Source organism: Anomalospiza imberbis, chromosome 3 (genome assembly GCF_031753505.1).
Source record: "Anomalospiza imberbis isolate Cuckoo-Finch-1a 21T00152 chromosome 3, ASM3175350v1, whole genome shotgun sequence".
Lineage (NCBI taxonomy): Eukaryota > Metazoa > Chordata > Aves > Passeriformes > Viduidae > Anomalospiza > Anomalospiza imberbis.
Window position 1 is genome coordinate 111,576,987 of NC_089683.1, and position 27,945 is coordinate 111,604,931.

The 27,945-nt window shown below is 50.1% G+C and overlaps 1 protein-coding gene across 8 annotated transcripts in view; it reads left to right on the top strand.

The window, feature by feature from the left end:
* The window catches only part of SLC8A1 (solute carrier family 8 member A1), a 106,503-nt gene that overhangs the window by 74,237 nt on the left and 4,321 nt on the right, over positions 1-27,945 (top strand). For 2 of the 8 annotated variants that reach the window (XM_068186475.1, XM_068186481.1), the window contains 6 exons: positions 18,301-18,404; positions 20,513-20,533; positions 21,286-21,303; positions 22,978-23,108; positions 23,767-23,866; positions 27,404-27,679. In XM_068186475.1, coding sequence (XP_068042576.1) covers positions 18,301-18,404; positions 20,513-20,533; positions 21,286-21,303; positions 22,978-23,108; positions 23,767-23,866; positions 27,404-27,679 — 650 coding nt within the window. Of the gene's footprint in view, positions 1-17,850; positions 17,958-18,300; positions 18,405-20,512; positions 20,534-21,285; positions 21,304-21,412; positions 21,428-22,079; positions 22,149-22,977; positions 23,109-23,766; positions 23,867-27,403; positions 27,680-27,945 lie in introns of all 8 variants that reach the window. The other 6 variants (XM_068186478.1, XM_068186480.1, XM_068186482.1 and 3 more) reach the window with 5 other exon arrangements.

Genomic DNA, 27,945 nt, shown 5'->3' on the forward strand with positions numbered 1-27,945 from the left:
AACGGGTTGGAAACCAAGCAGGGCCAGACCAAAATGTGCCAGAGCAGAACTGCTGGCACTCTCCCACGCAGGCCCTCCCTCTTGTGAAACACCAGTATTTTTAGAGGATTGGTCATATCACGGAGTTCAGTTCATGTCTGTTGGCTGGGATTGCTGAGTCCATCTGTGATCAGTAAGTGATGTAAGAGGGGTGGAGCTGGAAACCACCAGGAGGAGTGGTGCAACACAAATGGGAGTCCCAGAGTTTGCCTTGGATGTGAGGAAAGGCATCGGAGATCTGTCATTTGGGCCACGCAGTTTTTGTGATCTGCTGGACTGGTGTGTGGTTAAATGAGGATACAGGGACAGCTGGATTTAGGACGGGGAGGTTGCTTTCATAGAAGTGAGAGTTTCAGTCATTTTGAGGATCTTGTGAGTGTGTTGATAGGAGTGTTGTGGCCCCTGTGTGATCACAAACATGGAAAGTAAGATTGTAAATGAATCAACTAAATGCATAAGCGTTTAGCTTATGCAATACCGATATTGCATAAGCTCAATATTAATGCAAATGCAATATAAATATTGCATTCAGCTTATGCAATACCAATAGCATAAGGTACATTAAATGGATCCTAAGACACAGGGAAATGCGTAATTTTTAATAAAAGAGGCATCTACATATTTTGGGTCACAAATACAGTATTTGAGAAAATGAGTCTCCGGTGATCTCCTGTCCTTCAGCATCTTTTTCCTCCAGGGCAAGAAGGTTTTGAGGATGGGAGGGGTAACAGAGCCAGTACAGCCTTTAGTGTGAGTGAGGGCATTGTCACTTACACTGCCAAACCCCCCAGAGCTGGGGGCAGCCACTGCCAGGCAGAACCAGAGCTGGGTATCTCTGTGTGCAGCCCACTGCTGACCACAGTCCTGAGCAGGATGAGGCCAGATGTGTCCAGGTGTGGGCTGTGTGTTACTGCTGCTTGGGGAGTCACAGTCAACAGCTGCAGAGTGAGGTGCAGAAAAGGCTTAGTGCTCAGATCTGCACAACAGGGCCCCATCTGTTCTGCAGGAAATGCATACTTGTAATAAATTATCATCTTATACCTTCTGACCAAAAAAAAAAAAAAAAAAAAACACCACCCACCAATCCTGCTGAATTCAAGTGGAAGTAACTTTTTCCTTCCACTTATAAAATCCAGAAGCTAGAGTAGCTCCCAGTCTAGCAGGAATTTAAGTTCACACTGAAGAGCTTCAGGGTTGGTTTGAGTGTGTTTTTTTTCAAGTAGATTTTGACATCTAGATCCAAACTTAATTGTCCTCTTCTGATGGACTGAGATTTGGGAAAAAATAGAGGCAGACCTCTAGTAACTGCATTTAAAAACCCTTCCTTCCTCTGAGAATCACAAATTGGGGCGAGGGGGAAAACCACACTGCCTCTTTTTCACGTTTTCATCTGACTGCATTTCATGGAGCAGGAGAGATAAGGAGCCCTGCAAAACCTTTGCTTTTTAAACATGGGCTCAGAGCTGGATTTCACACCTTGCTGTCAGAGGTAAGGCCTCTGCAGTGCCTTACCTATTTGGGAAGAGGCACATGGCATTCCTGCCTGGTGTGCCAGCACTCGGCCCTGGAGGTGCTGAGAGAACAGCAGCTGGAGCTGGAGCTCTTTGGCTTGGGCCCAGCCAGACACTGCTTCTCCAGCGTGTTCCAGGCAGATATGGACATCTTGATGTGCCAGCAGCCTTCCCCATGCCACCAGCTGGCTGGGACATTCCACTTGGCACCTGACAAGGCTGCTCAGTCAAATCCAACGTGGCCATGCCATTCCTGCCTCACAGCCACTGTAGTCCCATTGGGTCTCCTGTCTGGTGAGGCGTTTTGGTGCATGAGCCCGAGCAGCTGCTGCTTGCAGGGGTGTGTTTTGTCATTTTTTCAGCAAGAGGAAGCTGAGAGGCAGTGTGTACAGCAGCTTGTTAGATCAGCAGAGCACGCGAGGCTCGGAGGAGACACGGCGGGCGTGTCGGGGTGGTTTTGCTGGGAAGCCTCCGGCTGGGCCTGGCAGCACCATTGCTCCGGGGCAGCTCCTGGGGAGCCACTCCACCAGCGTTTGGAGACGCACACTCAGTCGTGTGGATGGAAACACAGCCCAAAGTGGCGTGGCACGGGGAGAGATGGCAGATCAGCACCATGGGGACACTGGGCGTGAGTAACAGAGACAGGAACGCTCGTGTCAAGCCCCTTTCTGAGCTGAGAGCGTTCACAGGCAGACATGGTAGGGCGGCACATGGTCAGACTGCTTTTGGAAGCTAAAAATAGCAGCAGAGTGGAGTCAGTCCTTGGTTAATCTGGGCTTGTAAAGGCCAGACATCCTGATCCAGTTCAATACTTTTGTTTAAAAGGCTGCATTTGCAGCGCTGCTGGACTGGCCCGTTGCCCACTAGGGTGACACTGGCCACTGGGCACTGGGCCAGCTTGACTGGGTGACTTCAGCATCCTCCTCCAAAGGCTGCAACAAAATGTTGGCCTGGCTCATTCTCCTGAGACCTCACAGCGTCGGTCACAAGTAGAGCTGGGATCTCTGTGCTGGATGTCTCAGCCCCAGGCTCACGAACATCCACTTCTGTCCCCAGAATTCTGCTGGCAGGCCAGAGCTTTCTAATGTCTAATAAGAACACTATGCCAAAATGCATATTTGCATGTGGCTAAAAAATCCAGGCCATCATGGATGTCCCAAGGAGAGGGAAGGGAGGGAGGCAAGGCAGGAAAACGACTGTGCATTGGTGATCCACTGGGTTTGGCTTCATAATAGCCTGAATGTTGTTCCCTGGACATTCTGAACTGTCCAGGGATGGAGGGGGCTGATGTGAGCAAATCCATCGGTTCTGGAAGCACTGGGATGAGTCCTGTGCCTCTTTTCCTAGAAGAAATTGTCACTGCAAGGGAGAGGGAACCACAGGAGAGTGAATGGGAAGAGCAGCATGTCCTGGTGTCTTCAGGCTGGCTTGGCTTGTCTGGGAAAAGCCGGGGCCATCTGAGTGGCAATTTATTTCATTTCTGATGCTGGGAGAGAAGGTCACTGGCTTAAAACTGGGAGAGAGATTACTTTGTTTGCCCACAGACAGCTGATTAAAACCATATTTTCTGCACATTTGAGTAGTGATTAGTGATGAAATGCAAATTTCATGCAAATTGGTGCAAATGGCTGGTGTGTACAGCCAGCTCCAAAGTCAGTCATTTTCCTTTCCTCTGAGGCATTTGGGCACTTTTAATGTGGAGGAGCTGGACAAGCCCACTTGCGATCCAAGCATGTAGCTGAAGAAAATGGTGTGGAGAGAGTGGGAAATCAACTGGCACCTGAATGCACTCACCAAATTTGGGTGGCACCTCGTTTGGGTGCATCAACACATGGATCTTTGCGCAAGATCTTCATTAAACAAGCAGCTACAAACAGGCCTTGCACACCCCTCACTTCCCTGCCTTCTTTCTCTTGTTTGCCAGGGCCTTCCTGCAGTTCTGTCAGAAGGAAAAAAAAAATCCCAAACCCTTGCCACAAAGAACAATCGTAAATATATATGCACAAAAATATGTGCATATTTTTAGCTTGACTCCTGTTTTCCTTTGGCTTGCAGATCCCAGAGCATTGCTTCAGTCTGAAATGCAGTGAGGCCAAGTTTCCTCACTTCCAGGCAGCTTTGTGGGGACAGCAGGGCCAAGAGAAATAAATAAATAATGGCTCACAGAGTGAAGCATTATATTTAGTAAGGCTGATAGGTCCTCCTGAAACCCGGTTGTGAAAACTTTAAAAAGTGTCTGTTTCCTGTAGCTATCAACATGCTGGAAAAGGGGAAGCCCTATAGGCTTGTCAAATTTTCCCCCATGGCTGCAGCTTTCACAGCTGGTCCTGATTTGCCTGGATATTGCTCATTTTTCTAGAGCTCGTAACAACCCTGGGATGGAAATCCTGGCTCCCCTGGCACCCGGTGCATCCCCATGGTGTGCTGGTGGGTGAAGGGTGCCAGCCCAAAAATTACTTGTCCTGATTAGCTCTTGGCTTTCCCTGCAGTTTGGGAAAACGAGGCTGGAATCATGAATAATAGAGTGGATAGAGGAGACCTAATAAAGGACAAAATTCGTGGTGTGTGTAAGTCCCATCACGTTAGCAAACAGGTTTGTGCTGCTTGTGGCATTGCCCTTCTCCACACACCGTGTTCACAGGGTTTGAGTGTGCTGGAAAGCAAAGCCTTACCTGTGCCTGGCTTGAGGTCACGAATTGCAGAAGGGAAACAGGGCTGCTCCAGACTTAAAAAGGCAAAAGCAACCCAAGCCAGCAAGGAGGGAGGCTGCAAGTGCTGGGGCTGAGTGCCTCCAGGCTGTGCCTCTGTGTGTGTGCGCCTATTAAATACACATGGCCCTGCTATTCGTGGGGCACAGACAGGGCAGTGACTGGGCTGATGTGTCAGTGGCTCTGCCTCATGGCAAACCTGGAGGAATCGGTGCCTGTACCCAAACCTTCCACGAATCAGATGTAAATCTCACCGTCTTCAGCTTTCAAACCAGCCTCCCTCTGATATTTTTCATGGCACAGCTGTTTCAGGTGGGAAACAGTGGCATTTTCTGCCCCTCTGAAAAGGGTGTGGTGTGCCCCTTGCCCAAGGATGTGGTGCAGGGTTCTCTGCTTTTCAGCTGGAAATCATTTTTGTTCGCTGCTTTCCTGCCAGGGCCCACTGCATGCAAATCGTTGTCCACTTGGAACATACCTTGGGCATTTTTATCTGGGTTTCTGGGAGCTGGGAAATATGTTTTTCTGCCTATTGCTAGGATTTTGACATGGCAGCTGTTTATTTGAGATGTAGAAATGGAAATCTCATCTTCACGAGTCACTCTGGAATTTTCCTCCAAAGCAATCATTAATATGGGGCATCATTCATAGCTCTGTGCAGAATAATCCTCCAGGCTCTCTGGCAGCTATGAATTGGAAAACAATAAAGACCATTGCTAGAGGGTTCTTAAAAAAAAAAAAAAAAACAAACAACTAAACAAAACAAAAAAAAAAAAACACACAACAAAAAACCACCCCAGACGTGTTCTTTGATACATTTTCTAGCTCTCAGAAAAGGAGGCAGCAAATTGAAAACCTCTCTCAGAAAATGCATTCAGCACCATTCCAAATTCGTACGGTTTTGGGGCTTGTCTTTTTTCTGTGCCATGACATCTTCCCTGAGTAGTGCCAATAAAATTAGAGACTTTTGCTAATGCGCCCTGCAAAGGTTCCTCTGGGGAAACAGCAGCAAACAGCTTCTGGCCCATCACACTCCAGCACATGGCCAGGAACCCTCACTCACCGTGCTTGAGCCCTGCTGAGGTTAGGGTTTAATTTAACCTAAATAGCTTTAAAATGTGAACACTGGTGAGAAAATAAAACTTAACTGTGTGCAGCTACTAGAGGATCCCTACCTGACTGTAGTAAATAAATATGCTCCTGGTCAGTTTGACATCCTGATATTCAGTGGGAAACTAGGTATCATGATGAGATGATGTGGATTGATGTGATGAATGACAGCAGGGGGGCTGCATTGCAGAGCATTTGGAAGGGCACCTCAGCCTGTCTTTGAATGGAGTCTCCAGCTGAGATTTCATTCTCTTCTTTGAAAGCATTAATAGCCCCACAACAGCACTTGTCCATGCTTGAAGGAAAAGCAAATGAGTTTCAGAGAGGAAAAGGGGCAAGACACAAAAGACAGCTTTTATTTCCTGGCTGGTTGTTTTGGTCAATTTGGTTTCCTCTTGCTACACTTTACTATGGTTTCCTTGAATCCTGACAGTGTCTTTAGAGCACTTCTTAAAAGCTACTTTTACAACAATGCAGTTGCCATCACTAGGGAGGCTTTCTGGAGCCAAAGGTAGCTCATGCTAGCTTTGCTTTTATCTCTCTCTCTCCCCCTCCCCAGCTTTGCACTGGGAGGACTCTTTGGGAAACCACTTTTCCCTTGGCCTCCCTCCTGCCTTCCTTGCACCCAACAGCTCCTAAACCATCCCAGTGGTTCCCACCAGGCCCACACTAGGGAGAAACTCCCGAGCACAGTGCTGAGGTGCCTTTCCACTTTTTTGTGCTTTAAATGCTTCTAAGTCTCCTGGCATTAAATTGCCCTCCCCAGGAGCAGCAGGGGTTTTTTGGTAGCATCACTGCACCTGCAGCCAGAGAACACAGCCCAGGGAGCAGGTTCTACCGACCCAGCCAAGCACTTTGGACAGAGCTAAACTCCAGCTTTCCCCAGCAGCCCTGGCTCACTAAGTCAAGCTCAGGATTAGGATGGACAGAAAAGGAGAATCATCCCCTGTAGATCCCAGGCTGAGTATGAGGGGGCAAGTGTCTGTGTCCTAGCAAGCTTCATCATTTACCTCCACAAGCTGGTAAAAATACTGCCCTGTCATCCTTGCAGCAGGGATGCAAGGTCTGTGATGCAGAATCCATGTGCCTGGAGACATTCGTAGCTCAGAGGCCAGCAGTAAAGGAGGAGGAGGAGGAGGGGAGGCATGGCTGTGGAATTTCTCAGGCCCCATGGTTGCCCCTGCCATGGGTACCCAGGCCAGCCAGCTTTCCTCCCAGCTCCCCAGCAGCTCCCAGGAACAGGAAAAGCCCTGCTGAGGGCACAGCCTGTGCAAAAGCAGATTTGGCACTGGGAAAGAATGGAGCATTTCCAGAGCAGATTAAATCTTCCAAGACTTTGAGCTGCCAGTTTGAAGAAGCCTACACATTTTGCAAGTTTTTAGAGTCTTAGGACTTGGTCTAATTTAAGCAAATTGGCACATCCTGAGCACTAGAGAGAGATCCTTCTGCTAAGTTTCCTCCTCTGCAGCAGAGCATAAGGAAGAGAGAATTACTCAATATAGTGTTTGGGAAAAAAATGTTTGCATGGGCAGAGCAGCATTTCTTTTTTTTCCCCAAAGCTGAGACGGTGGGGCTTTTCATTACTCTCTCAGCAGTGGCCACTCTACATGGAAAGTTTCATTCTGAATGGCTAAAGTCTGGCAAAGCACCAAGCAGCTGAGACAGACTCTAAAATAGTGGAAAGCCGTGGGCAGGCTCAACAACAGGCACTGCCTTTAACTCACAGCCCTTGACTGCATCAGGCATCCGGATGAGCATGTGTAAGATAGGAGGATCTGCTGGAGAAACAGCATCTGGGAACTTTTCCCTCTCCTTGTCTTAACTAAGGGTTGCAGAAGGATGGAAAGCAGCTTACAGGCTCTGGGGTTTGTGTGGGAATTGCCGCTTCCATGTAACATCTGCAGTTCCCAGCACAAGAGAAATGTTGCAGCTGGACGTGAGGCAGCCCCTGTGCAGCCCTGGCATGAGGTGGGGCTGGAGAAAGCCCTGTCTTCATGTACAATCTGGTGGTGCTTGTCTTCTGACCTTTAGTGGTGGATCTTGATGATCTTAGATGTCTTCTCCAACCTAAATGATTCTGTGATCCTGTGACTGTTACAGGAGCAAATCCAGCACGTGTGTGTCCATGGGGCTCTGCAGTAGGATTATTTCATCCCATATTCCATGTATCTGCCAGCCCTCTGGAGATCAGACACTGGAGCTGCTGAGCTGGCCACAAAGGGTGGAATTTTCAGCCCCACACAGAGCTGGATTTAGTTTGCTCCCACAGGGAGATCTCCTCTAAGAACCTGAACACACAGGTCCAGGCTGAGGCCATCAAGTGCTGGAGCTGGCATATGGCTGAAACCTCTGTGGGCAGGAACTTTTCTGTATTTTAAAAGCTCTTTTTAAAAGCTCTTGGCCATTTTCACACAGGTAAACCAAGATATGGACCTTTTCCCCTGGGAAAGGGGGAAGAGCTGCTGGCCAAGGCTGATGCCATCACAGGCACCCTGCCCAGCAAAGCCATCACAAACTGTTCAAGTGGCTCTTCCACTCTCACGTTTCTCTTGGCCACTCGGTTCCTCTTATTTTAGCTTTGTTTGAACAATCTCCTTGGTAACTGGAGACAGAAGCAGAATTTTTTCACGCTCCTCATCGGATTGGTTTCCTGCCTATCTCGGCGCTGGGAGGGATCCTTGGCAAACCTGTGTTTGCTTTTTTGTTCCCACCACAGGCTTTAACCCCATGCATCACAGGGGACTTCAGGATATCTGGTGTCTCTTTCAAAGGGTTTTTGTGCACAGAGTTTCAGCTGAGAGGGATGTGTTTCATGACTTAATTCATTTGGCAGTAAACAGGTGGTGTTTCTGTCACCGTGTGAATGGTGACTCTTGAAGTTGCCTACATTCTCCTGACCTCCAGAGTGTCCAGCAGCAGGGAAGCTCCACTGGAATGGCTCTTCTCAGGATGCTGCAGCCACCAGAGTGGCAAAACCCTTCAGCAGGGGCAGGGGAATGGCTCCTTGCTATGGCAGCACCCTCTACCCAGGTCTCAGCCCTGCATACCTTCTAGTGCCTGCCTGAGGGCATTGGGGTCCTTCAGTCTTTTTGGAGAGGTTTCTGTGAGGTAAGGGCATTAATCCCTGGCAATTCCTAAAGACCTGGAGGTGTTTGAAAAGGCAGGGGAAAAATCCATCTCAACTGACACAATTCTTTCATCTCAGCTCTGGAGATGGAAGTCATTGGAAAGGAAGAGAGGGGAGAAAACAACAAACCAAATAACTACCAAGCTGCCTGAAGATTTGCTGGGCTGGAGACAAAGAACCCCACTGCTGGTACTCAATCCTAGCACGTGCTTTTCCTTGGCCAGAGCCATCCCCAAAGGATAAAAATAGCAGTGTGAATACATAAAGCAGCACCTTTAGTGCAGACTTGGGATTTTGGGGTCATCTGTTGACTTAATGGTCCAAGCAGTGTCTCTGCTTAAGGCAGCATTGTCCCAGCAGCAGCCCCTCTCTGGGGATGGCTGATTACTTTGTGGGGCATTATCTGAGCTTGCTGTCCTTATCCCTTGATGGAAAGGACAAGAATGCAGGACCTGCATCACCTCCCTCGCAGGGCCATCCTGGTGGCATAGTGACAGCAAGGCAAGGCACTGGGGTGTAGCTCTCAGCTTGGGTGATGGTCTTCAGAAATGAGCATCCCTGATCTTTCAAGCCTTTATAATGACAGCATTTCATGTGCTGGTACCCAGACACTCCATGTCTTTTATACCATCGGGTAACCTCTGATACTGTCCCAGCACGGGGGATTTGCCAAAGGGAGTCTGGACCAGGGGTGAACTCTGCATCCAGTCACTTAAAAATGCTAAATTGTGAGCATTCCACTTGAGCCTCCCTAGAACCCTGGCAGAGGATAACTGACAACTTCTAAAAAAAGTTCAGTGTGAGTCTACTGTCCAAGTCTTGAAATCCGTCCCTCACATCCTTCACTGGGCAAGGGATGATAAATGTAGTGATGGCCAAGTGTTCATTCCTGCCACACCATCGGGAGGCTTTGATCCTGCTGCTGGGTCACCACAGCAGGAGTTTCAGAGGAGTGTCTGGAAAAGCAGGGCCTGATCTTTGGGGCCAGCCATCAAATAAGAGGAGGCAGACTCATGCCTGGCTGAGCATGGAGCTGAAATGACAGTGGATGTTGCTCTTGAAAGCAGACCTGCACACTCTGTATGGATGTTTGCTGTTTGAATTTTTGTGGCATGCCCTCCGCTGTCACTGAGCATTCCTCGTCTTCTCCTTCTTTTCCCATGTACAGCTGCTTTTCCAGCAGCAGAGCTGGCTGTCAGCAGCCCTGGCAGAGTGGCAGGGCACAATCAAGACTCCTTGTCAAGTGTCTTCCCAAATAAGAAGGGAAATTCTCCCTCGCCCTGAAACCCAGGCGAGCAGGAATTGAAACGTGCCTTCCCTGGGAGGGAAACACTGCCAGGATTGATACAAAGTCTTGCTGTAGTGGCAGTGCTGGAGCAGTTCATGCACAGCACAAGTATCTGGGGCTTCCTTGAATCCTGATTCCTGATGCTGAAGCCGTGCTGTTAGACATTGACCTATTATTTCTGGTGGTCCCCACTGTTTTGTTCAGTCAGGTTTAACTCAGCAAAGTTTGCTAAATGATTTACAGAACTGCAGAAATGCCCTTTTTTGCTGGCAGTTGCTCATTGAAATTCATTTTGTGGAGGCCAAAAGCCATATAAATAAGAGTGATGTCTTCTGTTTGAGGAGCATTGTCATGGCAACTATCCAGGTGCACAGGGGGAAGAGCAACTCATATTTATTTGAAAGGTGAAAGCAATTATTGTCATGAGGAGGAACCTGGCTGCAAAGAAAAGCTGGATGTATATTTGGGTGCAAGAAGCAATTGTGTGCCAAGTTACTGTCCCCTTATTTATCTGCCTGGACTATCCACAGACCTGACTGCCCAGCCAGGTCAGTCAAGAGAAAATCCCAGAAAGGCAGACTAGGGGGAAATGCCAGATTTTGGCTCTTAACCCTGTAGGCTTAGAAGTGGGATTTGCAGGCTTTTATACTGAGCAAGGATGTTGGGCTGGGCTGAGCCCTGGGAAGTCAATCCTTTGCTTGCAGCACAGGCTGGATTTTTCAGGACTAATGCAGTTTTCAGCTGGCATGGGCAGGGCTGTGCACAGCCAGGGGAGAAGTTATTTCTACTCTGTCAGCTTTCCTAGGTACCTTAAGTAATTGCTGCTGGGGGTGTTTTTGATCAAATTCACATCAAATGTGTTTTCCCTCCTAGTCATCAGTGGTATTGCACTCTTTGTGCAAGCTGTCCTTGGAGCTGCAGACACTGATCTAGATGGGTCTCTCCTGTTTGATCCCTCAGGGATCCTGCCTTCAGCAGGCACTCTGGGTGCTTCAAGGGCTGTGGATTGTAATCACTAGACATGCATGGCAATGAGATTGGGAAAACAGCTTTGTCCTGGTGCCACCACATCCAGAGCCATGGAAGAGGAGGCCACAGCTGTGGAAACATTTAAGCATGACCGAAGGCTCAGGCACTGGTTTGGGGCAGATCAAGAGAGTCTCATTCATCTTCATCCAGCTGGTCCCTTGCAAGATATGACACTGGCAGATGGATGAAGAAGTGCATTAGTCAGAGCACAGAATTCACAGTCACATCAGAGCAAACATTGAGGATTCGCCAGAAAAACATTTCTGATCTGACAAATCCTTCTCAATGTGGTCTTCCTAGGAGGAGAGTCAAGCAGCATTCAGTCTGGCATGTGAAATCATCTTACCTGGCAATCGTTGCTCCTAAAAAGTATTTTCTGAGACACTGAGCATCAGCTGTGCCTGTCAGCTCCCAGCTATTCGAGCAGCAACAGCCCTCAGTCTTCCTGTCTCTGCAGACCACCTCTCATGCCTTGTGTTTGTGCAAGGCCAAGGAAGAGCAGGCTGGATCTTTTTCCAGCATTTTCCTGGTAGTGATGCTCTGGAGCAGGACGGTGGTATGTATTTGAGCCGTATGTTGTCATTTAAACTCAGCACATCCCGAGGCCAGGGGAGCAGTTGGTTTATGCAGACATGGAAATGACAACACAGCCCTGCGGTCTGACTGATTCAGGAGACCTTGGGGAAAGAAGTGGAGGCCATACAAGAAAATGGGGGTAGCCAGATGAATTTTTTGTTCCAGAGGTGGGGGGAAGGTACAGAGGGACCATTTCCACTTCCCCCTCCCCTTGTTTGCGGTGTCCAGGCTGGTTTGCTCGATGGTTTTGGGAGGCACTGGAGTGTGAAGCCCCATGCAAACCTGGGCTGCTGGACCAGCAAACCAAGCTGCCACATCAGATCAGCTCACATCCTTACTTCCCAAAGCATGCGTCATGCTTCGTTTCAGGCAGGTTTTCCTTTTCCCTCCCTGTCATGTTTGCAGTGCGCTGCAGGCAAAATTTTCATTAAGTACAGACATTTCATGTCAGCAAGGCTTGGTTTGGCAAAGGATCCTGCATGGGTGACTCATGGGACATCTTACACAGATGGGAACCCATCAGCAGGGACAGAAACCCTGATGAACCCTCTCCTCTGCCAAAGATCACTGCTGAACAGCTAAAAGCACGTGTGGCACAAGGTCTTTCACATAATATTGCCCATTTTTGCCCCTCTTCTGTCCCTCAGGAAGGTTTGTCCCTGTGCTGGCTGAGCAGGTGTCACGTTGCCCTCATCTGTGTCCCCCACCACACACACACGCCCTGTGGCTGGGACAAACACCTCCACCATGGACCTGGGTGTCTCTGTACGTGAGGCTGCCACCTCCTCACCATAAGGTGCAATTTTGTTGTCAGCTGATGAAAGAAAAGCCCCCTTTTCTTCACCTCCTTTTCTTCCCAGCAACAAGCAACTTCCTTCCTCAATTATCTGTCAGGAATTTGAGCAGGAAAGCTGCTCTTGGTGGTTGGTTCCAACCATGCCCAGGGATCTGGTCCAGGCTCCTCACTGTGATGTGGCCCTGCCCTCTGTCTCAGGTGGTGGTGGTGGTGATGATGATGATGATGATGATGATTTGGGAGTTTTCTTGCCCTGAAGCCCCTCTGCACAGGCACTGTCCAGTGACCTGTGTGAGCCTGGGAGCTTCCCAAGCCACGTGCCCATGTCTCATGGCAAGCTCTAACTTCAGCTAATTAAGTGATTGGGCTGACAGGCAGACGTGTGAGAAATCAATGTGGCAGGGGTCTGTGGGAGTCTGGGAGCTCATGCTAGGACAGGCAGCACTGATGGATGTGGCTTTGCAATGTCACCTCCAGAACATGTGTCCCTCATGGCCATTCCCTCACTGAAACCGATGGCCCTCTTGGGTGGGAAGTGCTGGTCTCTTGGGACATCAGGGCTGGCAGCACCAGGCTTAGGCAGCACAGCCCACTCCTGACTGCCCAGCCTGGATGTTGTAGCTGTGAATCTGCAGCTGAACATCCTCCAAGCTACTCCTGTGGCTCTCCTGGGCAATCAGTGGAAGCTGGCTGGGTGACAAGCTGCAGAAGTGCATCATTCCCTCTGCTGATTCAGGAACGAGTGTCTGTGCAGACAGCAGCAGCGTGCCACGTTCTCCTGGGCAAGCTTGTTACTGACTGCTCTGACAGTTGGTTGTGTGTTTATTGTTTTCCTGGCCCACTGGAGACACCACTACTGACTGTGTGCAGAACTTCTTGGCCATTCCAGCTCTGGCATGACTGTGGTTCTGAAAGAGAGCTGAGGAAGTGAGCGGTGGACTTGTGACATCTCTGCTCCTGGAGATCTGGCCCTGCCAAGAAGTGCCCTGGATGATGTCCCCTGTCCTCCAGCATGTCCTGCCTGAATCTTTCCAGAACTGGCTGCTGATGCCCTCCAGGCTCCTGTGGTTGCAATGCTGTTTGCTTGTCTGAGCCAGGAGAGGCGTTTCTGCCATTTCACTGAGCTAAGCAATGCAGTGTACATTGGGAATGGCAGGATTTTTGCAAACATACTCAGGATTTCCACAGGTGTGTCATGACTGTGCAGATATTTGGGTTCAAAAGGAATGTAAAGGTCCACAGAGATCCTCACCAATCATTTCTGATGCCATTTGATCCCTTGAGGGAAAAGGCCAGTGCAGACAGGAGAGCTGGCAGTTCCAGATCCTTATATCTTTGCCCCGTGCTATACTCATTTTCTCTCCTGCGGTCAAAAAAATACTCATAGAGAAATATTTTGCTGTTGATCTCTGTCCTGCTCCTGTCACCCTGTGCCAGACTGTTCTAGCTATTACATATGCACCTGTCCCTGCACACTTCTGGGATTGCTCTCAGGGTGCTTTCCCCAGCTGGCATTTTGCACTAAGCTTTGCTTCTCTTCTTGTCCTGCTTTTGCCATTGTACGTTGGTGTAGCAGCTCTTCCCTAGAGCATCACCAGCCAAGAGGACTTTTCCATGGGCTGCTGTAACTAAGGGTTATGTGTGATAAAAGGCCTCTTCAGTTTGAATGAAACAGCCTGGTTTGAAAGGAAAAATAAGTCCTGATGGAGAGCATTGGACTTGGAGCGAGGGCAGAGCTTTGTGTGACACATACACAAAGTCACCACCCCTCTTCTGTTGCTGCTGGGTGTCTGCAAGAGGAGAAGAGCTGGAGCTGAAATTCTGCAAGACCTGTTTACTCTTTGATTTCCAGTACATGGAAATGAGATTAAATTCATTCCCTCAGCAATTGCTTGGACCGCAGACTCGGAGAAGTGCAACTTCTGGCACAGAAGTGCCAACAGTCATGGATGCCCTCAGTCTTGATGGCAGAGAAGGGCTCCTTAGCTCAGGTGAGATGGACCCAACACCAATGCAAGGAAAACCCAGCAGCATCAGCCCTGGTTTGCTGCTAACTTGCCCCATGGTAGCACTGGAGAAAGGAATATGTGTCAAGACTGGTGATTTATGTCAACACAGGACCTCTATCCTCATGATTCTTCAGAAATTGTTCTTTCCCACCTGCAGCGTGACTGAGGGTCAAAAGAGTAAAAAACTAATCCAGCTGTTCCAAGGGCCGTGGTGTTGTGCACTCATGGGATCTTGAGTGTTTGGCTTAAATACCCAGCTCCTGTGGACATTAGGTTATGGCAAAACACCACTGTCAGCCCCAAATCAAAGCTGATTCTCAGGCTCTGTCTAGAAGGGGCAGCTTGGAAACAGCCTCTGTATTGACCCCAGATTCCCACGAGGTGAAGAAAATGTGTAATGGTTTAGAGGCTGCTTTCATCCTTTGGGTTTTTTCCCCTGTGTCTTGTGGCTTTGGGACTCCTGGATCCTGGCCCTGCAGTGACACAGCATGAGGGGTTTCAGGGTGCTAATAAGTGTCCCTTTGGTTTTCTGCTATGCACTATCACAGCTTCTTCTGGCAGAGGCTCTGAGCCACAGGAGACAGAGATCTTAAATGCAGATTTCAGAAGGCACTTGTGCTGTGGGGACTCTGGTCTCCCCATCCCGCTGTGTCTAGCTGGGAAAGTCCAGGGACAGATGCCTCAGGCAGCCATCCTGGCTCTGCCCATGCTCATTCCCACCACGTCCCAGACCTGGGAGAGGAGTGAGAAGCAGGGACCACATGGAAGGGTCCAGCAGGAGCAGGGGGGCATCAGTGCCTGTCCTGGATTGCTGTAGACAGCAGCCCTTATTCTACTGCAGGATAGAAGGTGCAGTTGCCTGGTCCTCCTCCTTTGCACTGGCCACGTGTGTGCAGGACCCTGGGAAGGGGCTCTGTAGCAGGCAGAAGGCTGTGATGGAGATCAGGCACGCTCTAACAACAGCCTGTGTCATTTTCACATCCTTGCTGTTTCTCAAACACCATTAGGAGGTAATCCTTTCCTCCAGGATTGCAGTATCATCCCAGGGACAAATTTGCCTCAGCAATTTTTGCTGATTGGAAATCCACTCAGAGAGCAGACTTGCCATTTGTTCTGCCTACCCGTTTTCCCAGCAGCCTTGTGCAGCAGAAGCAGCGGCAGCAGCACACAACTCTACCCAACACAGGGCACTTGCTCTCACCCCGGAATGATCACTTGGAAAACTGCATAACACCACCACCTCCTGGCAGTGGCACTTAAAGCCCCGTTACTCTGCTTTATTCTGTGAAGTCCTATTGCTGTTGTATCTAAGCATCAGAGATTATTATTTTTTTTAATTGGCACACACATTTCTTTTTGTAAGGGAGAATTATTTTGTGGGGCTTTGAGGAGTGCCACACATGGCAAGCCAGAGTACACCCATAGGAAGTTTATGTCTTGATGTCTCTGCTGCCCTCAGAATTTAAGAAGGCACGTCTCTTAATTAACTTTCCTGGGGGGGTTTTCCTGCATGAGGCCAGGATGCAGTGTGTATTTTAATGGGAGCTGTCAGGAAAATTATTGATTTTGTTAGTAATGTTTCTGAAATTGTGCCATTCTGGTAATTCTATCAGGTTCTCTTTGAAAGCTTAACTGAGAGCATTTTTATATCCTTCATTAGTTTTTTAATACATGATCATTTCCCCTAACTCAACAATGCAAAGCAAGATCAGATGCCTGCTTGGTAACCATTTTTCCTATGTACAAACCTATTGCAGCAATAATTACAAACTGAACAAATTATTACGGATATTCATTATAAAATACAATTACACTGAGCCGTGCTGCATTGTTACACTTTTCACAGCCATCACTTACTCTTGAATAAATGGTTTCATTAAAAGCATGAAGGGCAAACTTAATACACTTCTGACTCACAGCAAAAAGCACAAGAAATCATCCTGGCTGTTCCTCCGAGTGCTTGAGGTGTTTACCCTGAATGAGTAGAAAATGTTGACTCTGCTGCCAAGTACTTGTCAGCTTAACAGAGGGGCTCTGGGTGGCCAGTGCAGATGTGCAGGGAGAGGAGAAAGCCAGAAATCACGGCAGTGTGGCCTCAATTTCACTCCCCTAGAGCGTGGCTTTCTTCCATGTTTATGGGTTTCAGTGGTGGGACCTGCCAGGAACAGCAGAACCTCCTTTATCATATCTTGGAGCAGCCTTGGGGCTGCTTCAGCTTGTGCTGGGTGCTCGTGGAAAGTGCAGAGGAGCCAGGGGTGGGGTGGGAGACATTTCTTTGAAGGACAGGGCATTCAGGCTTGGGCAGGGAGGGAACAGTGGGAAAGCTGGTTTAGGTAAAAGCATTCACAGGAGGGCAGTGCTGTCAGGTGAGTGCAGGGGGAAAGCAAACCCAGCCAGAAGCAAACACAGGACTGCAATCACTGCCTTGGCTTTTTGTTTTGTGCCGTTACTTGTCTGGTTCAAGATGAAAGCCAGGAGGAGGTCCTGTCCCCACTGCAGTGCCAGGACAGTGAGCAGAGCCTCCAAGGAGGAGCAGAGGCCTCTGGATTTCTGTCTGTGTTGTCTTTGCAATAGCTTTGCACTGTAGGAAGGACCACAGGAGCACAGGTACACCAGCCCATGTTTGTACCCCAGATTTGGTCACCTTCTGGTGAGCAGCTTTCAGCCAGCTGTTTCTGTGAGTCCCTGGAAAGAGCTGAAACACCTCTGTGCTAGTTTTCTTCCTCTGGAAGAGCAGGTTTTACATCACTGGGTGGCTCAAGGAGCAAATCTCTCTCCTAGTGGCTGCAGACTCCTGTGAGGCTTTCAGCTTGTGTGGTGTGTGCTTGTGGCTGTGCTCTGAGCAGTCACTCTGCCTTCAGACCTGTCCTGATGATGTTCCAGGGGCAAATTCAGCAACCCCTGGGTCATGTGAGAGGGCATTGCTGCTCAGCTCTCTAATGGGAGAGGACTAAACCTTGAAGGCTTGGGAAAGAGTGTACTGCTTGGGAAGTAACATTTAAGAAGTAAAATCCCACCGTCAGCGAAGCTTTCCTTGTGCCTGCCCTAACCAGAAAGGCTATTTTTCCTTTGCATTCCCTTCACAGAAAAAGTCCTAACTCCAACATCCCTTTCAGGCTCATAAATCAGAACCTCCAAAGCCCAAACTGAGCAGCTGATCATGATGTTGTTAATGAATCTGCTGAGCCTGGGGAGACAGAGCCTCTTCCATTGCCAAGCTTGAGCAGTGCATCATGCTTCCAGGGGCTTGGTCTGTGCTGGTTCCCAGTGCTTGTGCCCATGCAACGTGTGCCAGCTGCCAAGGGGCTGCTCTATACCACAGGTTTTTGGAAAGGGACATGTCTTGCCAAGACATCTCTGGGGAAGGTTGGCCCAACCTGGCCATGCCAGTGAGGATGGCACCTGCAGGCTGCTGGTGCTCCGTGGTCTGTGCCCGTCCTGAGGCAAGCTTGGCCCATTGGCTCCTGCCCTTTGCTTTTGACTGTGCTGTCCCTCCAGCCTGTGCCACCAAAACCACTGTTTTCTGTCCACAGCCCCCTTTTCCTGCTCTTTTCCCCTTCCTCCTCTACCTTCTTCTCCTTCTCCTGTTCTGCTCCCTGTTTCTCCTCCTCCCTTTTCCCCCCTTACTCTTGAATCTCTATTTCTTCTTCTCTGTTCCAGCAAAACGATATCAATCAAGGTGATAGATGATGAGGAGTATGAGAAAAACAAGACCTTCTACCTAGAGATCGGGGAGCCCCGGCTGGTGGAGATGAGTGAGAAGAAAGGTGGGGGATGTGCTCCGGGGCTGAGCCCAGCCTGTGTGTCCCTGTCTGGCTCACTCATGTCTGGCACCTGCAACACCGAGCTCACATCCCCGGTGCCTATGGAAAAGGGCAGGAGCAAGGCCACTCCCCATCCCCCCTGAGCACAGCCTGTCCCCAGGCCACCATGGCACGACCTCGGCCGGGTGGTGAGGATGCTCCTGCCCTTCCCCATATGCCCCAGGGGGGATGTGCAGCCCCCTTTCCCCCAGCCAACCATCTCTGTCACCACAGCACCCGGGCGGACGTGACCTGCATGTGTGTGCCATGCCAATCATGTGTTTGCCTTTGTCTTGTGTTCCCACAGGAAATTCATTACCCTTAGAGTACTTGACCGTGAGGAGTATGAGAAAGAGTGCAGTTTCTTCCTTGTGCTTGGGGACCCGGTGTGGCTACGACGAGGAATGAAAGGTGTGAGAGTAAAACCAGACCAGCTCTCGAGGCGCTGCCGCTTTCTCTGTGTCTCCCTACTCTCACACTCCTTTCTCCTCGCACTTTGGCTCCTGGCCGTTTTGCCCTCCCTCCTTTGAAGCTTGGCCGCTGCACCTTTTTGCTCTGTTTTCTTTCCTCTTTCGTTTGGAGAGGACTCCATCCCACCCCAGGGAGCGAGGAGTGCTCCTGGCACCACCCCGGGGCACCCGGGCAGGGGATGGGGAGCATCCCCAGAGACATTTTGGGAGTGCTGCCCCTGCTGCACCGCAGCTGCACCTTCATTTAATCAGAGAGAACATCCAGCCTCGACAAGTGAAAAGGGCAATGCTGCATCATTTTTATCAGAAGACAAAACAGCTTTCACTTGAGATAAAATGCATGGCCAGAGCAGTAATTTTAGCCTTTTTATACTGGCACTAGGATCCGAAAATAGACTAAAATCACAGCCCAAGTAGGTAATATCATGAGATGCAATCAGTTTAGGTAAATCAGGTTATGCTCAAATGAAGTTTCGTGGCTCTGCATTGGATAATAGCTTCTCACAGGAATAATAAAAACAATTTCCTCTTTCATCACAATACTAAACCAAATGCCAAACTTCCTCAAAAGACAGAGTTCACCTATTTTCCCATGCTTTTTTTTCTGCTAGAAAGTTAAACGAGGATTCATGGCAATGGCTGGTTCTGCACACTACCAGTGGCTGAGCAAGAAGCACTTTTAGTGTTACTTAAGAGAGGGACCATTATTAAAGCCTTTGCAGAAGATTTGGTTTTTCTGCTGTGGAGCTGCTTTCTAGTTTCTGGGACATCAGCTCTCCCTCCAGCAGGCATTAGGCTATAATATTTATTTTACAGAACAGAGAGGGCCCTCAGTGGTCCCCACACTGAGTGGGAACATGCCACGTTCCTCTTCAGCTCAGGTGCTAAGTCAGCTGCATTGTCCCCTCCATCAGCTTCCCTGCTGGAGGTGACTACCTAACAAAAGCTGGGCTAAAAAATCAGACACTGGCATGACTCAGGCACTGCAGGTGGGGTCTGTGTCATTAAATGGAGCTGGTGGCATCTGTGGAGCATGGACAGTGCAGCCAGGATAAAGTTACACATGGATGACTCAAGTCAGCAGCTCCAGTCTTGCCCACAGGGGCCAGTGGGGCTCAGCCTTGCAAGTCCAGCAGGAGCAAATGTGCTCTCCAGATCCAAGGTTTTAAAACCAGCTCTGGAGATCCCAGATGAGATTTTTATCTAAAAATAAAAGGAAAAGGAAAAAAAATTCTTATCTTCCCAGTCACAAAGATAACTGGGGAAACCTGAGAGAAGATCAGGCTTGCCAGCTTGCTAAGAGGAAGACAAGACAAAACTTTAAAGGACTATTTAAAGCAGCTATTTGCTGCTTTGGCCATGCAATTTGTTTGGGTGTTCTGTTTTGTTTTGTTTTGGTTTTTTTTTCATCTTTTGTTTCCTTGTACTTGGTTTGGTACAAGAAGCAGCGAGGCAGGAGGAGCAGCGTGCTCAGAGACACAAGGGCATCTCTGAAATGTCACCCCTGGGCTATGGTGGTGCCCAACATCCACCAGGGCACTGAGGGAGAGGCTTTTTCCTTCGTTTTGGAGATCTAAAATGTTGAGCAACAGGACCCTTGAGCCGAGCCTTGCCACAGACTTTTCTTGTCTCATTGTCTGTGCCAAAAGTGCAGCTGCTGCCGGAGCCATTGCTCCCCATCAGGCAGCTGGAGGAGGTCAAAGCCAGTAGCTGCTGCACATGGGACATCTTGTGTCCCCCCCCGGGGCAGAACTGCCTCTGAGACCAATGGAAGATCTTGCACATACAATTCAAAGGGGAAAAATGAATTTTTTGGAGTGTGTCTTGTAATCCCATATCCACCCCATGTTTGCAGTGGTTTTTATTTTAAATCCACAATCCCATGAAACATTTCTGTTTAGCGTCTTTCTCTTAATGCTAACAGTATCCTGCAGCTTTACAGATCTGAAATCTCTGCCCTGGGATCTGGTGTCTTTCTGTGGATATCCCTTTTGATTTCATTATTCATTTACTTTTCTTCTTCTGTGTTTGTCTCTGTCTCCTTCACAGCCCTGTTGTTGAATGAGCTTGGTAAGCGCATTCATTTTTTCCTTTCCATTTTTCTGGTTTGCCTATCTTTGGAAGACAGTCGATTTTGCTTGATGTTTTTCTTTGCTCACAGCATTCTCTTTTAGGGTGGTCAGCACTGTTTAAGTAAGCTCAGGTACCTAATGCCCTATCTTCCCTTAGAGTAGAGCCCCAAAGTCACCAATATTAAGAGGTGGTGCAAGGAGCATTTCTGGGGGGGTGGTGCTATTACAGCACCTGCCAGCACCCCGAGATACAAACCCGTGCCACACAAATGAACCCATCACCTCTAAACTGGCGTGGCAAAACAGGATTTCCTGGCGACTGAGGGATGCTTGTGGCTGGACAGGAAAGTTGGCCAATCCTTTTTGAAGAGACAGTACAAACTTTGCCTCCTGTCTTGGGGAGACTTGGAGCCTAAACAGCCTTTGAAGTTCCTTGCTGGCCACCTCCAGGGTCGGGCAGCTGGGGAGTGGGCACCCTCGTTCCCCACGCACCCGCAGCCCCAGGGCAGGCTTCACCCCTTGCACAGCATATATCAGGCACCAAGGGGTGGCAGCTTGCAGATGTGGGTTGAAAAGCGTGTGTTCAGGTCTCTCCACGCTATCGCTGGGGTGTGTGTTGGGGAGCAGACCCCATGTCCACAGCGGGGCAGGGAAGGGCCACCATGTCTGTGTTGATGTGCAAATGCTAATCCTCATTTATTCTCTCTCTCTCTCTCTCTCTCTGTTTTTCTCATTTTTGGTTTCATCTAGGTGGCTTCACCATCACAGGTATGGATTTGTACTCTTCCCCTGTCCCCCTGTTCCTTTCTCTTAATGGCCATATGCTCACCCTGCTCTTTCCTCTTGGTTTCCTCTTTGCTTTTGTTCTGTCCTGGAGGGAAACTCTGGAAGGGTAAGAAGGCGCTGAGCCGCGGCCTGCCCGGCCCGGCCGGTCCCGTTAACACCGTGTCCTCTCACAGAGTGCTCTGCCTGCCACACACGCCTAACCCCGCCGTGGGGAGGGTGACCTGTCACCCCCGAAGCGACAAGCACCCCCTCTCCATGTCTTGGAGCAGGGTGGGCTTCTCCGTTTGGCCCAGTTGTCCCCTCCCTGCGCACAGGGCTCTCTCCTCACTTGCCAGGCCTGGGCCAGGTGCCCGAGCGCTGCGGGAGGGGCAGGACCCCATGGCTGCTTCAGATGTGCAGCCCCTGCCCTTCCCAGCAGCGAGACCCAGCAGCAGGGCTGGCTCCTCTGGCATGAGCCCGCCCAGCTTCCCTCCTTCAGCTGAACGACATGGGATGAGAAGGTCCTGGGTCCCACACATTGCTCCTCAGGAGCCCCTGGAAACATAAATTCAGATCTAGGAGGCTCTGGCTCCGAGGTGGGTCTCTTTGGCCTGCAGGAGGAGAAGGGCTTTCCCTCAACTCTGTGCCACAAGGGGCAGCCAGTGAGGGAGCAGCACTAACCCCGTGTGACATAAGAGTGGAGTTTACTAACTGCACGGGGACAGCTTGTAGAGTGGGTGCAGTCCCCCCTTCTGATCTCCTGCTGATCGCTTCAATAGGCAAACCTGTCTTCAGGAAGGTCCAGGCTAGAGATCATCCTCTTCCTTGCACCGTGGTCTCCATCCAAGGTACCTGTGGTGTGGCACCATGTCAGTCTCCCACGGGCTGACTGGGGTGTGTGCCTGCTGACAGATTAACTCCAGTCCTTTTTAGCTCTTCTTTTTAGCCCTGATGTTCTTCTGCCCATCCCTCAGGTGGACTGGAAGGGAATTCAGTGGGGTCTGCACAAGGGACAGTGACAAAGGGCGTGCTGCCTGCAGTCCCCATGCCCCAGAGGTCACCCAGATGACAGTGGAGGTGCAGACCTACTTCACTGGTCTTGTAGTCCCTCTGCTGCCTCCTCTTTTAGGGTTTGGAGCCAGGCATTGGCCTGTGGATGGCTTCTTACATCTGTGTTCTTCCCTCCAGCCCTGCCATCACAGCAGGCGTTGGCTGCCAGCCCCCTCTCCAAGGCAAAGCCCTGCTCAGAAGGAGGCAGGGCCAAGATTTCATCTGTGTCTCAGCCCAGGGGCTGCTGTCAGAGCTCTCTTGCTGTGACCGGCTGGTGGAACTGCCCTGACTGTACCTCAGTGCAGAACCTGGAGTGCTGGGGAATGGAGCAGCCTTAGTGCTGATCTTTCCCCTTCCCAGCAGCCCTGTGGGACAGGCAGCAATTACCAAGCAATAAACTATTCCCCAGCCCCAGGATGAGCAGGACTCTTCCTAAGGTTGGATGAGTTGCAGACCTCTTGGTAGCATTTCATACAACTATCCTGTCTGTTGCTCCATGAACTCCTTCTCCACTGTTCTGTCACTCACACTCCCACCCAGAGGCCTCCTGACCTCCCCCTCTGACAGGAGACCAGAGCCAGAGTGACCGGCTGGGCCCGGTTCACCCCCGGGCTCTTTGCTTTGCAGAGGAGAACGAAGAAAAGCAGCCACTGACCAGCAAGGAGGAGGAAGAGCGCCGGATCGCAGAGATGGGGCGCCCAGTCCTGGGGGAGCACACCAAACTTGAGATCATCATTGAGGAATCCTACGAGTTCAAGGTACTGTTTACATCCTGCATGCCTGTTCTTCTTCCCCCCCACACTCCTTTTGTGAGGGAAGGTGTAGAGGAGGGAGGGATCTGTAGGAAGGCGTAGAGGAGGGAGCACTGGGAGGCACATGTTGATGGTATTGGAGCAAAGTGAGGCAGTGCATGGAATCACACACAGAACAGGAGCTGGGCTCCCAAATGCTGCAGGTTGCTTTAAAACGTGACCCTGTTCTCACAGTGAGTTCTACACACTGGTCCTACTTACAGGCAGCCTTGAGTGAGCCCCAAGCCTGGCACTCCCAGTGCAAAGGGCTCATAACCCCAAATGCAAGTAGTGGTTGTGCAGCTCAGCTGCCCTGAATGCATGGGCCAAGCCAAGAGCTGAAAACTGGCCACTTCATTATCTTTTCCATTTTTCTGTAGTATAAAAATATAACAGGGTACCCTAACTGTGGCTCTGAGATGGTTCAAACTCCCATCCACGAGCAGGTTTCCAAAGGTCTTTTTTAGCAGCAGCAAAAGAAATTGCAAGTACTTACATTTGGGTCTCTTGATCTTAAAATCTGCCGAGCTTGTTCCATAAAGACATGGCCATAAGCAGTGGCACTGGTGGGCTTTAGCCCAGTATCTGCAGCCCCTAATTCTCTGCTCTGCATCTCCATCCACAGAACACGGTGGACAAGCTCATTAAGAAGACGAACCTGGCCCTGGTGGTTGGCACAAACAGCTGGAGGGAGCAGTTTATTGAGGCCATTACTGTCAGCGCGGGTGAGTTTGGGCCACAGCTCCAGGTGAATTACGATCACCCTCGCTCCCAGCTCGGCTTGGCTGCATCAGCAGCGCAGACTGTAGTGGAGCAGCAGGAGGCAGAGCAGGTGGCAGAGTTATTTACAGAGCCTGCATAAATAAGGCAGCTGATTAAAGCCTTTTGTGAGGGCACCTTGTCTCGTGTGTAGGAAACCTTCTGCGTGAAGCGTGTCTGTAGCACCAGGCAGAGCAACACCTTGGCTTGGCAGCAGACGGCAGAGGGGGAAAAGTCAGTTCAGTGGGAGAGATCTGGGAGGTGAACACAGTGTGGAAATTTGGAGTGGCATAAATGAGGCTGGTGTGAAGCAACAGTGCTCCCCTTCCCTGGTTCTCCCTGTACCTCTGCGGTGAGGACAACGCAGTAGTGAGGGTGCAAAGCCTCACCGTGAGCCAAAATTTTCCCTTGACACGCCCTGTTCTCTGGAACTCCTGCTGCCCCAGCCAGCTGTGGCTGGAGGATTATGGCTCAGCAGCCCAATAACTGCAGCAGCACATCGTATCTGTGGTTGAACCAGATCCTGTGTGATTTTATCTTCCCTCCCTTGGAGAATTGCCTGTCCCTCAAATGCCTTGTGGTACCGTTGTCACAGGTGCCAGTGCCATGTTTACCAGTACAGGATACGTTGTCGTTCCCATATATGTGGAAGAAGGAAGAAAGGTCTCCTCCAGATGTTGTTTTAACAGCTGGAAACACTATTACTTATTGTCTAGATGTTAAAACCTCACAGCCTAGCCTGGGCTGCGTGTGCACACATTACGGCAAAATCAACCAGCTTAAATTAAATCCCTGGGGAAGGCAATTACCTCTCATCTGGCTAATTGTGCACTGAAATGCATGGGGGAGCGCTCAGCTTCCTACCTCTAACTCAACTATACGAGGTAACCTCTGCCAGCACCAGGTAATTAAAAATGATGGCAGCACCATTTACCCTCTGCCTCTGGAAAACAAGGGCAGGACGCTGTGCAGCAGCTTTCTCCTCAGATTGTGATCCCTCCTCTTGTAGCACAGTTCTTCTCAGAGCCTCCAGGCAAGAGCCTCCCATTATTTTGGATTCAGCATGAACTTATCATGCAAGACAATCCTTGCTGCAGGTTTTGTAGCTAATATGGCTAAACTAATCTATGCCAGAACCAATTATGTAATTGCATCCCATGTTAAAGCAAAGATAGTCACTGATGGTTGGATGCCATTTCTGTGACACACATAAAGACTGCAGTTATGTGGAAGCCCTGTTGCCCCCACGTCTTGAATATACAGCCATGATCAGAGCTAACAGAAGATTAACAAGCATTTAATAAATGGGATGTATTTTGGTGGACATGAGCTGTCCCTTGCAGCTGTGGATCTCAGTAGTAGTTTGTCTCTGAGCTCTGGAGGTACCCAGGCTTTAGCTCCTCAAGCTTTGTACCAAAAAGTTAAAATGCCTTAAACACTGGAAGCTGGGTTTGAGTTTTTCCCCCACAGCTCACCCTGGATACCAGGTGAAAGTCCTCCGTCACCGCTTCAAAATGTAACATCCCAGCTGAGAAAAGAACCATTAAACCCCCATTTCCCACCCAATGATCAGCTCAGGGCAGTGTTTGCAGGGGGATGGAGCAGCAGAAGGTGAGGTCTGTGGAAGGGCAGTGCAGGTGCAGACAAGGCTGTGCCACACTGTGCTGTGCCACTCTGGGCTGTCCAGAGCCTGTCACTCAGCTCCTTTAGTCTGCACCCAAAAGCTATAAACTTTCTTCCACAGCAAAAACACTTTGGGGCTTGCAGGCCTGTTTCTGAATGCACCCCTGGGTCACCATCCGAGGCCACTCTGTGTTTCAAGTCACCTCCACAAGATCTGGCCAGCTCTTCAAAGGAGAGACATCATGGCTGCTTAACAAAATGCTAGGCAGATCTGGATGAATGCTATGACAGTGGCATTCGTGATCATTTTTCAGGCTGTTTCATCATCTCTGTAAAGATTCAGGTCCATAGCAGTCCTGATGCTGCCCTGAGCTTGGCAGAGGATTGAAATATCTGCTGCAGAATTACAGCACGAGCACAGCATGGTGTATCCTGCCATTAGCAGCCTTTGCACGTTGAGGGAAAACACAGGCCAACAAAGGCTTTCCAGGCTGGAAAACTGTTCCTTATCTTCACAACAATGCACAGGAATGGGTATTTATATCTGCCAAAATAATAATGCTGATTAGCTACTGTTTCTGCCATAGTGAGTTTGAAGCTCCCAAGCTTGCATCTTCCCATTGCTAAGGAGCTTCTTTCAGCAGCCATGCAGGGAGACCTGGTGGTCCACATCCTTGGTGGGAAAACAAAAAGCATCAAAGACGTGGAAAATCACCAGACAAAATGCAAGGGATGTCTTTAACACGACTTACAGCGGCCTTGGAATCCCGAACATTTGTGACTTACAAACTCATCCTCGTTTCTTAAGGGCAGCAGGAAAGCTCCCACTGAGTTAGTTGGAAAAGTGTTACCTCCCCTTCAAGTCTGGGAGTGGTTCCAGTGTGAGCAGGAGGAGTTTTTGACTATGCCACAGCAGTGATGTTGTGCACTGCGCCAGGCTGGGGAAGCCCCACATTTGCCATGCAGCCTGCCCGAGGCACAGGCTGGCCAGCAGCCTCTCCAGGCAGCTCCTCGGAGCTGCAGGACTCAGGCAAGGGGTCACCAGCCCCAGTGGGCTCCCTGGTGGGGTCACCCCCACACCGTGGGACTCCTTGTAGGCTGGATGCCAAGTGGTTTTGCAGAGACAGGCTAGATGCCAATGCCTGGAGCAGGAAAGGGAGTCCCCACTGACCCAGGAGAGACCAGACATCAAGGAACAGGCAACCAGGGCTTATAGGGAAACATGTGAAGGGGCAGGGAAATGCAGCAGCGAAGGACAGCCACCAGTGATTGAGCAGGGAGGCTTTAGGGCAGGCAAAAATCCATTACCTGATCCTGGTTTGCAGCAAAGGTAAGGTGAAGCACCAGAGCAGCTCAGCAACCATCAAAGCCAGCTGCCTTTCCAGAAAGCTGGAAGCAATTGCAGGCACTTGTGGAAAGCAGCTCAGAGCAGCTCAAAAGGGGCTTCCCTGTGGGAGTCTCCACGAGGCAGGCCTTGCTCGCGGTGGGTTTGCCTGCCCCAGTCAGCTCCAGCCAGCACGAGGCTGGTTTTTTCCCACTTCTTCTGGGGGAAGAGCTCTTGAGCAGGAGCTGAGTCCCAGAAAGCATCTGATGGTTAAACCCAGGCAGAGGTGCTGGCACGAGGCTTTGCATTTTCTGAAGTGCAGGTTGTTTTTTTAAACCATTGCCTCTGGGATGTGTCTCTGTGCTGTGTAAAGGGGCAAGGAAAGGCCATCGAGCAGCTCTGATGATTGCTCGGAAAATAAGATATTTGGAAGTCAAGGCCTTCCAGGGCCCAAATCATGACACACAGCATTTTGGGGGCTGCAGTTTGCACAGGAGCTTTGCCCATCCTCCCCCAGGACGAGCAAATCTAATCAGGCATTGCCGGTTTTCTCCAGGGGAAGATGACGATGACGATGAATGTGGGGAGGAGAAGCTGCCCTCCTGCTTTGACTACGTGATGCACTTTCTGACCGTCTTCTGGAAGGTCCTTTTTGCCTTCGTGCCTCCCACAGACTACTGGAATGGCTGGGCTTGCTTCGTTGTCTCCATCCTCATGATTGGCCTCCTGACAGCTTTCATTGGCGACCTGGCATCCCACTTTGGCTGCACCATTGGCCTGAAGGACTCCGTCACTGCCGTCGTGTTTGTCGCCCTGGGGACATCGGTGCCAGGTGAGCACAGCCACGGGGTTGGCTGTGAAGGTCCATCTCCACCCAGGCTGGGGTTGGGGTTGGGGTTGGGGTTGGAGCTGGGGAGGGCTGTGCTCTGCAGGATCCCGAAGCACAGGTTTGATATATAGATGGAAATTGGTTTTCAGTCTCAGATGGGCTGAAGGATAGAACCAGGAAGTGGATTCAGTCCCATGGGAATCATTTCAAGGACGATCCCACTGCAAAGACTGTGAAGTCTCTGTTTCTGTGGGCAGCCTCTGGGGTGT